The sequence below is a fragment of the Clarias gariepinus genome, chromosome 16, assembly GCF_024256425.1.
Source record: "Clarias gariepinus isolate MV-2021 ecotype Netherlands chromosome 16, CGAR_prim_01v2, whole genome shotgun sequence".
NCBI classification, from domain to species: domain Eukaryota; kingdom Metazoa; phylum Chordata; class Actinopteri; order Siluriformes; family Clariidae; genus Clarias; species Clarias gariepinus.
The window spans coordinates 19,314,637-19,327,267 of record NC_071115.1 but is presented as its reverse complement, the minus strand read 5'-3'; the positions used below and the strand labels follow the sequence as shown (position 1 = coordinate 19,327,267).

The window sequence follows — 12,631 nt, the reverse complement described above, 5'->3', positions numbered from 1 at the left end:
CACATTCATTTTGCAAGCAAAACTACAGCTGTAAAGTTTCATCTCTCTTTTAGAGAGCATCCACCTCATGATCATTGTGTTCACCGGGCGCTAAAAATTTTGAAAATTTTGAGCATTGTTCTGTGTTCTCCATGAGCTTATGCTCTCATTTAACTAAAAATTTAATTTCACTTAATATACTAGAAACAATCGTCCTTGAGTTGAACACACAGTGGTTCCAAAAGTATTGGAACAAAAGTGGAATTTAATGTTTGAATGACATTCTCAAATAAAAAAAAAAAAAAAAAAGGATAAGTTCTAGTTAATAAATATTTAGTATTAAGTCATTTTGTCTATATAACCTGCCGGATCTGTCTGGGTAAAGAGTAAAAGTACTTTTGGCCGCTGCCATACAGCTGGAACGTGCATGGTCCATGTCCTGTATTGTGTTGTTTTTTTTTTTATTCTGAGACAGCTCAAGAAAAACAGAGCAGCTGTGATCCACTCAAATGCACATGTGACGTGATGAGATATGACACTCTTGAAAACTTCCGTTAAAACTGTGTACACACATACCCTACGCGTACCCCTCACTCCTGCTAAGCCTGCTGGGAAACGCCATGACCCACATACTGCCATCAAACTCTATTGGTGGTAAAAAAAAAAAAATAAAAATAAAAAAAGCAGTTATCTGCACACGTAGTGACAGTGATGCACGACATTCAAATCCGGGGATTTCTGTCCTGGCTTGTTTGTACTGTAGATATGTATTCGTGAACATCTTTCGGTCATCTTGTTAACAGAGGTCATGAAACAGGTATAACGACTCGGTGACATATTTTTGAGTTGTGGGTAAACTGGGACTGTTTTAGAGTGATACAGAAGGTAAAATGGAAGACTGAGGTCTTTTATCCAGCACTGAGCCATCGCTTTAGTGGAAATCTATATATGAGTGGTTCACTGGCTTCACCTCGAGTGGAGCATGGATTTCTACTTTTAATCCATTTCAGAAAAAGGATTTCAGCCGCTTATAATCCTAAACTCCCATAACCTACATACACACACAGAGTGTAATTAAACAGCCTCTCAGGAAGGGCAAACATTACATACACACAGCTGGGCTGAGATCTCCATTTTCCATCCCGAACCTACTTTCCAGCATTCCTAAATACAACATCAGTGTTGTATCAGGTCAAACTGTAACACTCATACCAAAGTACATATGGACATATATACACACATCTGTCTGTTCATGCTGCCAAATATGGAATGTACAGAGTGGGACACAGATGCATGGGATCATGCACAGGTAAAAGCTTGCTTGGGCAACAACATCTCGAGGCATGCATGCATACAGCATGTGCATGTGTGTGCGCGTATGCTTATCTTGAAAGTCATTTCGACTGGTGATGTGTTACCTGTATGTGGTGTGCATTACATACACAAATTTGATTTGAATTCGAATTCTGACAATGCCGCAGACATTTACGGCTGAATTAATTCCCTTTTCAGTCAGAGTAACAGTAATCTATCCCAGCTGTTTCTGAGCTCATGTACAGAGAACATGGCAGACGGCGAGAGTGTTATGCTGCCCTGTGAGGTTGCACGAGCAGCAGTCTGAAAAGATGCCTTTGGCTGGAAGCATGTGTGAGTCTTCATCCTCCCTGTATGGGAGCTGCTCTGTGATAGGGCAAAATGACAGCTTTAGTCAGTGGGTGGAAATTGGCAATGATTCATTATTATTATAGTTTGTTTTTTTTAGGTTCTGGCGCCTTGATTGTTGTCAGGGTTTTAACACGTTCCCCCTTGTTAAAAGGCGTTTCTCAAGGAAAGCTGGTATGTGGACTACACTTTTAAATTGTCCCTAGGTATAAAACAGTGCATGTATGTGTTTTTCTGCGATGCTTTTGAGTGACGTCACATCCAGGATGTAATCCTGTCCTAAGGACTGTTCTCCCAGGATAGACGTCGGATCCACTGCAAGCCAAACCGGGATAAAGTCCTAACTGAAAAGCACTGAAAGAGTAAATGGTCTGTTTATGGAAAAAAAACTAACATACTCTGAAGAGAAATCCTAATTCTGTACATTTCTTTTCTTCGATGTGAGTGCCTTTATTGTGTTCACATAGTGTTGCTACACTGTGTAATTACATCTTATGCTTTTTGTATTTCCCTCCTCTACCTTACCTAACTCAGTAAAGAACACGATCATTAGCTTACATCGTTATAACATGAACTGTGCAAAACAGGGCATCCCTGAGGAAGTGACTAAGAACAAAGACTGTAACCAAACACAAAATGCACATCGCACAACGTCATCCTGAGAACCATTTAACGAATATATAGATACTGATGAAAAATGGATGCATACTCTTTAAATGTCTTGAACCCACAGGTTTAATCTAATTGTGTAAATGTGCAGATTTCCGAATAAACATTAAAACTCTTCAGCACCCTTTCTAAGACGGTATTTAGAAAAAGAAAGAAAACTCACATTACATTCATGTAGTTCATCTTATGCTAAATTTAGACATTGAGGTGATGAAAAAAAAAACCTTATGCAACAAAAGGCTCTTATGAGTGCGGCATGCAAATCTCAGCTCTCTCAGACGGAGAATAGTTCAGGGAAAACCGGCTCATCAAACAGACTTGCTCATCACAAGATGTCAGACCTTCTCATGTGGCACACTTATTGCAGCCACTTTCCACTAATGAAGACTGACGGATTAAATCTGGGGTTGAGGAAGACAGCTAAAATGTCATATTGCAATCCTGGAGCACATTTTCAGGGTACCTGGTGTATATCCTAGTATTTTTTGGTCTAAAGAATAAAACATACTGTCATAGGTATGTTCTAGGTTTGTGTGTGTGTATATATGATATATATATGTATACAGATTTTGGTAATTTTTTTATTGAAAAGATGTTAACACAGTCTCACAATATTTTTAGCAAACATTGATGCATATTTACTTCCAATGCCATAAATTACACAAAGATAATATATATATATATATATATATATATATATATATATATATATATATATATATATATATATATATATATATATATATATCGTATCTGCTTTTGGAAAAGTATATAGTGACATGATGATGGACAATACATTAAAGGACAATCTTACCGTGGGACAAAAAAAATCCCGTGGTCATAATTAAGTAGTAGTTCCTACCAAACTATACTGATACACTAAAATACTACATTTGCTTACACTGACTAAACTTTAACTTGTAAACCAAACTTACTTTTACTTGTAAATTGAAGTAACGTCCAATGCTGAGCATCAAAAACCATGATGAAAACTACACACTACAAAAACTACAAATACTGTGATAAAGAGGGGAAAAGTAACAGAGCAGAAAATAATGTCAGCAAGAGCCATAGTTAGTATCATAGTTATTTTTTTTTTCACAATGACTATTTTAAATGATCCCTGTTAAAACTCACACTTCGAGGCTATTCCTTATATATTTGGTAGAGAACTGATTCAGACATGTCACATCCATAACATTCAAATGTCATGTCCATAACCTCAATTTATCCTAAACATTTTCAAATCTACACATGAAGTGTAATGCTTTCTGCAATTGTCTTTAAACTTCACAGACTATGTAAAGCACCTATACTCTCTCATGTAGTTGGAGAAAAAATGTATTGATTAATGGATAACGATTCTTCTGTGTGCCGATTCATGTATCACCAACCGGACTCCAAAAGCTGTTTTTGTTTGTTTGATCAGCCATGACCGATCACGCTGGACAGAGTGCACGTGCTTCTGAGTGGTGCAACAGAAACACATTTTTCCATGTGATAATGTTCCATTATCACAACTTCCTCGCCTCAAAGAGCCACAAGTGCTAATTAGTCTCGAAACATTTGCGTTAGAAGCTGCGCGCACCCGCCTGTGTGCTCGTAACTGCTTAACAAGCGCTCGAGACTTTGGACGCAGTAAAATTTGACCGTTTCTTTATAGTACTACAGGTGGTGTAACTCTGGACTGTTTACACACTGGCATCCTACAGTATGGTGTAGGGCAGAATTATTACCTAAGTTAATTTAAACTCTTGTATTTGAAGTTTTATTGTTTTTAATGTCTTTTAAATGAGAAAACGCAAGTTATAAGAAACTTTCGAGTTCTATACCTCAGAAAAAAAAACAGAACAATGTAATATTGAATCTGGACATTTATAAAATCGCGATATTTATAGAATCTCAATATTAATCAAATCGACGCCTAGGTGTCATGATAATATTGTATCAAATAGTTACTTGTGATTCCCATCCCTACTCACTTATAAACATCTGTCCTTTAATGTCACATCTATAATGCTGATAAAATGCAACCTATTTTCAGGATGTAAAACTTTGACGACTTGTTTGTCGTTAGCTATGCAAATTAATTTGCTCATACCAAGCTTGTCCAGGACCTGTTTTTACAAGACACAGTAATTACGATTAGACTTAAAGGAGGCTAGATAATCTTTTCAGAATCTGGAATACAAAGAACTGAGGAAAATACTACACAATGCAGCATAAAAACCTGTTAGATAACTCTAAGGCTTACACTCACCTTACACTTAAATACTTCATCTAGCCTGACCTCGCAGTAGGACAACCCTGCCTCAGCCTCATGGCATAAATGTTAGTAAAACTATTCGTCGAATATAAAGGCTATGATCGCCCATCCCAGGGGCATTGGATCATTTTTTCCCTACTCTGCATTAATGCACATAATCAGCAGGTCTTCCCATCCTGGTTAATTAGGCTCCTTGGCTAACAGGAATGGGAAGCGTTCAACTGCCCGGTGCGCTAGCTAATAACTCAAAATTTCATCCATCACTGCAGAGTATCTGACTGGAAGATGAACCCCATACATACGAGCAGACCGAATGCAGCACAGTGTACATACTGTAAGGATACACCTTTTTCCTGCATCTTCAACAAGTCGAGCGATTTGGGATGGTGTTATGTAATTGTCCTGGCCATGAATCTCCCCACCCACACCAACCTACTCTTTCCTCTTTCAGGAAAGCCACTTCAGAAGGAAAAATCCTCCAGCTCCAGGGATGAAAATATTGCAAACACAGAGAAGGAGGGAGAAAGTGGGGTTTCGTTATTTCTCCTAGATTTTATTCCCCTGCACGGCTTAGTACTCCCCAGACTGGCGTATAGCATGACTTCCTTTTTGCGTGGGCCTGATGAATAGCCTTCAGCCTGCCTCGCGCCTTCTTAAATTCCCCCAATACTGACGCATTGTTTGCCTAAACGTGTTTCCAATTTAGCTGTTCTCAGGCTTTTAACCCTGAACTGCACGCTAGCATCTAGCATTTCTTTGTCAAAACAATCTGTAAACAGAGGTGCCTTAGTAAGGAAGACACTTTAAAAGAGGAGAAAATAAAATAGCCTTTCGACACTGATTAAAAGAATGTCCATGAGCAAAGAGCACATTTGTAGAGTCTTCCATGTTAAAGTCTAAATTGGCTTTTTCAGAACCGCTGAAATATTTATGAAGGCAAGCAGACTCAACACAAATGTGTCTTTAAATCGGCATCACAAAGCAAAATCTTTGTGTTCTACATATGGGCCATAGGACAGCCAGCTTACAGGATGCCTACTGAAATACAAGCGATGTTCAAGTCAAACTGGGACTTCTCGGAAGTAACGGAGTTAAATCAATCGTCATTTACAGAAGACTGTACAGCCCACTGCAATTGGTCTACTAACCCTTTAGAAAGTGGAAGGCCTGGACCCTTGAAAATCTACAAACAACATGTGGAATCACCAACTTGTGGAAGAGACACATCTGCCTATAGGAACTGTACACACAATCCTTCACAGACTGCAACATCACTTCTCCGCTCATGACCTAACACCAAGCCATTTCCATATGTTGTCCCATTCAAGGAGTTCCTGGGAGGCCGGTGTTTCAGACAGTCCGATCATTGCACTGGTGTACTGAGAAAACTTTCTACCATAATGGTGTCCAAGCACTACTGAAACACTGCGATAAGTGCATTAGTTTTAATCTGGACAATCAAAAGTCCTAGTTTGACTTCATACTTTTCAAAATGATGTTCAACTTAATGCAGACTGCGGTCAGTCTGTTTGTTGCATGGCAGCACGAAATCTCGTATTCATTAATGGGAATTATTATTCTTGACAGACCAAAACCCAAGAAGATATTTGGCCATGCTGAGGCTAAAATACCAACTATTCTTTATTCATTTCTTGTTCAGGAAACTGTTGCAGAAATGTGTGTTATTTGATTGGTAGTGTGGTTACACAGCACAAGAGTGCTTACATTTTCTAAAACCACAGTGGGGTGTTCCAGTGTACAGTATGTATCACGCCACTGTTGTGCTTTGGCGATTTTTTCCATTCTGAAACGGTCAGCGACATCATCAGTGGACAGGGCAAGTGACCAGCATATACAGTATGAGGGTAAACTGAGGTTTGTAAATAAGCTACTAGTGAACAGGAGGATTATTTGCATTCAAGTCACCGACGGTTACATAAATCAGATGCAGATCTGTTGGTACATCGCTCTGTGCACTCAGAAATGCTTTCAGTTCTCTTCAACCTGATGAGTAATGACATTCCTGCTAATGAAAAAAATAAGGTGTATATGTGATGAATCACTGCATCAAGATGTCAATCTCTTTATCTCCGTTTGTGTTGTTCTTACTACACAGAGAACCACTCTTTATAATTTATTTCTACGAGCCTCCATTTCACAAAACGTACCACAGCTGCTGCTGTTATTTTATTCCTTTTTTTGTCTTTTTTTTTTTTTTTTTTTTGTATTATTTTAGGTGTGATTTTTTATTTTGTTTGCTTTTGTTTTTAATTCAGTTGACTTTAATTCAGTTGAAATGTATCCGTTCGTCCCAAACTATAGTAAACCCTTAGCTGTCGTTTAATACACCAAATGCAATCTCAATCTGGATGGAACTGGAATTGGGCTGTAAACATCAGGAAGCATCAGGAGTCTCCTTTATTTCCATGCAATGATGCTGAGTCACATTGGGAAATCATGTCTCACTTTAAAGAGCAAAGGCATTTACGTGGAAATTATGCTTACTCAATATGAATAAAAAGAACATAACTAAGTTAGTTTTTGTTTTGTTGTTGTTGTTATTGTTCTTGTTGACAGCCATTTGTCAGACATCAAGGAGAACGAAACGTTGAACATATAACTGATACTTAAAAGTTAAGGGCTTTGCCCAAAAGTCTACAGTAAGTGGCTACTGGAACATAAAGCACTGTACAAAATTTTTGATCCAGCCCTCTGGCATAAAAAACAAAACAAAACATGTAACGTAAGGTATGAACCAGTGAGAAACAGGTGCAGGTGATGACAGATGATCAGACGAGTGATTAGTATACAGGTAATGTTAAATGCTAAGTGGTTCTTTCGCAGTAAAACTTGCTACCTATTTCTTTCATTGAATCTACGTAATTTCCTTTCATTTAATATGAAGAAATGAGGGGTGGGTCAAGGCGGCACGGTCACTTAAGTGATTAACACTGTAGCCTTGCACCCCCAGGATCCGAGTTCGATTCCCTCTTTGGGATTTCCCCGTGCTTGGTGGGTTTCCTCCGGGGACTCTGGTTTTTCTCCCAAAGTCCAAAGACATGCAGATAAGAAAAGAGTGTGTATGAGTGTGTATATGTGTGAGTTCCCTGCAATGGATGGATACCCAGTCACACGCCCCAAGACTCCTGGCATAAGCTCCAGGCCCACCCGCAACCCTGTATACAGGATAAGAGGTATAGATAAGGAGTGAGTGAGTGAGTGATGGGTCGCTCAAGCCTTTGCACAGTACTGTACAACTTTCAAGTAGAAAAAACATAATCTTAACAAGTAATGTAATGGAAATATGTACAGTATATAACAAGTGACAATAAAGTGGTTTAAACGTCCTTACATGTAAATGCAAAAGTAACTGAATCAGCATTATAGCATTGTACAACAAGAACAAAGACAAACGGCAAATGACAAAGCACACATTTAAGCTAGAAACTGACACTGAGTGATAGAAGAGAAGCCTTTTTTTAATGCTTTAAAACATTTCTTAAAGCATTTCTCTGTGTCCTGCATGAAGTCATAGACCACAGGCACATTTTTCGCCTGAACGACCACCAAAACCTTTAACATTAAACAACCATCCAACCAGGGGAGAACCACAGGAACATGCCTGAGGTTAACTAAATACAAGCTACCTCACTCTTATTGCAAATGTAGCATCAAAACATTAATCAACATCAGTACTTAGCAAACAAGCTCTTGCTGCTTCGTAGATGCTTACACAAGATGCATCTATAGAACTAAAAGAATCAGAGAGATCTTATAAATATCTTTGAAATCTGGCAGAGTCAGGCAGTGTACAGTAGAAGAGCTTCCTTAGTGGGTGACTACACTGATTAGTGTTTCGCAGCAGGGGAGCAGTCTCTTCCTCCACTGGGGGTCTAATCGACTCTGAGTGGTATATCATTCCCAGACAGCTAGCATTACACCCACACTGGCCTCCCAGCACAGGCTCAATAACCCAGGGCCAAGCTGTTCTCAAGGTCTAGAACTTTTAATGAACCCCAGTCAGTGGTATCACATGTCATGATGCACACGTGTCCGAGTCCAGGGACAAAACAACTACAGAGCCAATAAATCACCGGAACAATCGAAAAGTTCTCAGATACGAAATAATCTGTTACAACCTGATAAAAACAACTTTCACTTTACTGTAAGGTTCGATCACATGACCTGCCCCACATCCAGCCACTTAAACAGAAGAGTCGATACAATAATACAATGAGACCATTGAGCTTTCTAGACTGGAAAAAAGTACGCAAAGTTGTCTGGACCTGCTTGCGACTGAGAAGAACTGTGCTACACATTCTAGGATTAGGAACGGGTGTGAACGAAAAAGGAAATGTTGCTGTATGTAATATTAAAACACTACATAAGATCAACTCCTCCTTGATGTATCTACCTATACACACTGTCACACATGAGCATGCACGCAAAAATGAACATTATTTAAAGGGTTCCCAAATCGAATCCTGAGAGTCTCTATTAATTTCACATACATTCCCTGATGGGTTTATCATACATCAGAATGGAGAAGATGAGACACACATAGTGATCACTGTGACATGGATGTTGGTGCCAGATGGGCTGGTTTAAGTATCTCAGATATTGCTGATCTCCAGAGATTCTACTAAGAGATTTTTACTTATTTTACACAGAACAGTCTCTTGAGTATGTAAAGCGTCCTGTGGAACAACAAAAAAGCATCCAGTAAGCTGCAGCTCTGTGGGTGGAAATTCCTTGTTGAGGAGAAAGGTCAGCAGACTGGTTTGCGCCAACAGGAAGTCTATAGTAACTCAAGTTATCACTCTTTACGACCATGGTGAGCCTTTTACGACAAAGACCTCATCAGTCTTCACTCTGGTTAGTCAAGGACTGGAACCTGACACCACAGTAGACACTGAACGGATGAAGATCAAAATAAATGCCAAGTGACAGTTGTCTAATCTAAACTGTCCACTTCTGAGATGTACAGATGGACAGGGTGTTTTTATTAAGTGTTCTTAATAAGGTGGTCAGGGAGAGCCAAATTCTTGATATCCATATTCGTGATAGCCAGATGTTGTACTGAGCTTTTAGTCTTGTATTAATTGTTATTACATGGAAGAAAGTCTTTTCAAATTTCAAGCCACAATGTAATCACAAAACAATCTTTCATCCTGTTTTGATGGTGTTTGATTCATTTTCATACCCTACATTAGTATGAACACTTGCAGCTAATAAAACAATATTATAATGCAAAATGGGAATGCATGAGGCATTATTCATTTATTCATTTATTTATTCACTCATTCTCTATACCGCTTATCCTGTAAGGGGACCTGAAGAGTATCACAGTAGGAGGTGTGAGGCGATGATGCGTTATAACATTTGTATATAATAATGGGCTTATGCATAATAACTTATAAAACATAAACCTTTGTAAAATTATTTTCAGATTTTTAAAGAAATCTTTTAATAGCATATGCATTAATAACATAAGTTATTAAAAGAATAAACAAAGGTTTATGCATAAGTTATTAAAAAAATTTAATAACTTATGCATAAACCTTTGTAAAATTATTTTCAGATTTTTAAAGAAATTGGTATATTTGTGAAAAAAGAAAGATTAAGATAATTCCTCAACCACAATTAAAGAGATTCTCTATGGCATTTACTGACTTTGAGAGCAATACAGAAATAAATAACAGAAAAGTTTGACATTATGATAAAGAATGGTGTACAGAGTAAGTTTAATCAGTCGCTTTTAAATAATATTTAGTTTACGATCTTTGACAGTAGAAACAAATGGTCCAGGTGGCATCCAGGAGCGCTCGCTTTCTCTCTCTCTCTCTAGAAGAACTCTAAATCATGGGGTCCATTTCATAAAACTGTCCACCAAAGCTACAAGAGTAACCGATCTAAATAAGCAGTGAGAACCTTCTCTATTTAATAGTGTATACCAGTTAATCCATCACCAGACATGGATCAGGAGATCAAACAGGGATTTGTTTCATTGATCTCAGGTCAGCTTTTCCAGAAGCAGGACTCCATTAAAACTTCCTAACACTGGCTTAATGGACCGGTACCTGGCCTTGAGACAGCATGACAGCTTGTGTGGAGCTGCAGAACCTCAATGCACAAAGAATCAGAACCACTGCACAGGTGTTACCCAGGATCCGGTCTAGTCGGATCTGATCTTATCTAATCCAATCCAACCTAATCTAATAGAATTAAAGAGCAGTAGGATCAGTATATACAGTATGTGCAGTCAGACCACTAGCAGAAGAGAAAAAAAATGATGGATGAGTCTCGTACCTTGATTATCATCATCCATGCTTGCTGTTAAACCAGGTACCACGAAACGGATAAATGAAACGATCCAAGGCTGTAGGTCGGGTTTTACGATGAAGGCTGCATTTTACAGGCGACTCGCATCACACACACACACAGACACACACACACGTCTCGTCTTGCGCTGGATTCAGATCATAAATGAATGTTCACTCTGCTCGCTCGATCCTTGCTCGATGTGAATGGATAAAAAAAAACCTCCTCGTCCACCGCTTCTGCTGATGCGCCCTCTCCTCTCCTCTCTTCTCTTCTCTCTTCTCCTCTCTTCTCCGTCCAGCCCACCGACGCTCACTCTGACTCCGACATCTGGTTTTCACGGCTTCGCTGTTAATTTCGCACCGCTTTCAAGCCACAATCCCGCCTCCTCTGTGTTAAAGCGTCACGCTCAGAATCAACTCGGCGAATCAGAATCCGAGTCCTGTGTGCGCGTGCGAGCTGCCGACCAATCGCGGTCCGTTAGGTGGAATACGGATAGGGAAAAAATAAAGGACTACATCGCAGACATACGTCATCACACACCGTCCCGCCCTCTTTTTTTTTATTTTTTATTTGGGCTGCTGCTACTATCCGGCGCTCACGTGACTCATCATGTTGTAGGCCAACATGAGTACTGCTCTGAGTGGATATTTCGTTATTAATAGTGCAAGGTGGAGTTAGTAAACATTGAGACATTTACCAGAATAACCATCTATGAAAAAGAAAGGAATCCAGTCTCAGCTAGTCAGAATGAAGTTGATCATAGATCACTTTTCTTATCAGTTAAGCTCAACTTTAACCTCGCTACCAATCTTCAGAGGACTAGGCAAGGTGAAAAGGGCCAGTGAGGGATTGTTTGGATTCGTGGTGAAGCAGCCGCACATAGAGAACATGCTGACGTAATCATAAAGCAGAAAAGAAAGTTATTCATGAACAAACAGAAGGAAAACCAAGATAGACTGTCAACAAAAGGGAAATGGTAAACATGGTAACATGTCCCTAAGGATGTGTGTCAGAAAGTCTTCAACATATCTGCAACAAATTCAAGCAGGACGATCCGATGCGCATGTGTCCGAGTCCAGGGACATTACAATTCACAATAGATCCAATAAATGCTAATCAAATGTTTTGGAAATGGAATGCATTCATTTATTCATCCAGGAACCTCTGTTATCCCAACTAGGGACCATGGAGGCCAATGATAATTATTTCACGTTTTACGACTTTAACATTCACGCACTACCGGCAATTTGGAAACAGCAAATTGTCCTAATCTGCATGTCTTTGGTCTGCGTGAGGAAACCAGAGTACCCAGAGGAAACCCACCACGCACAGGGAGAACGTGCAAACTCCGCGTGGGAATCCAACCCAGACCCTGAAGGTGCAAGGCGACAGTGCTAAGCCACTGTGCTGCGGATGAAGAAATTGAGAACATTAGTTACACCCTGATGAAACAATTTTCACTGACCATTCATTGTAAGAGTTTTGTAAAGTTGACCTGTCCCACTTCCAGTCATTTAAACAGAAGAGCCTATACATGCTATAATGAGACCGCCGAGCTTTCCAGACTGTTAAAAAAATACACAAAAGTTGTCTGGACAGCTTGCTCGGGACTAAGAAGATCTGTGCTACACATTCTATACAAGGTGTATGATTATGGATGTGTATGAATGTGAAAAAAGGAAATGTTTCAGGACTGTATATAATATTGATAGATACTACTGCTCTGTCCTT

At 39.3% G+C, this 12,631-nt stretch overlaps 1 protein-coding gene across 1 annotated transcript in view; it reads right to left on the bottom strand.

The window, feature by feature from the left end:
- Positions 1-11,198, bottom strand: part of cyth3b (cytohesin 3b) — a 39,086-nt gene extending 27,888 nt beyond the window's left edge. Inside the window, exon 1 of the mRNA XM_053514270.1 lies at positions 10,886-11,198. Within this exon, the coding sequence (XP_053370245.1) occupies positions 10,886-10,904 (19 nt within the window). The 5' untranslated portion in view covers positions 10,905-11,198. The remainder of the gene's footprint in view (positions 1-10,885) is intronic.
- Between the last annotated feature and the right edge of the window lie 1,433 nt (positions 11,199-12,631).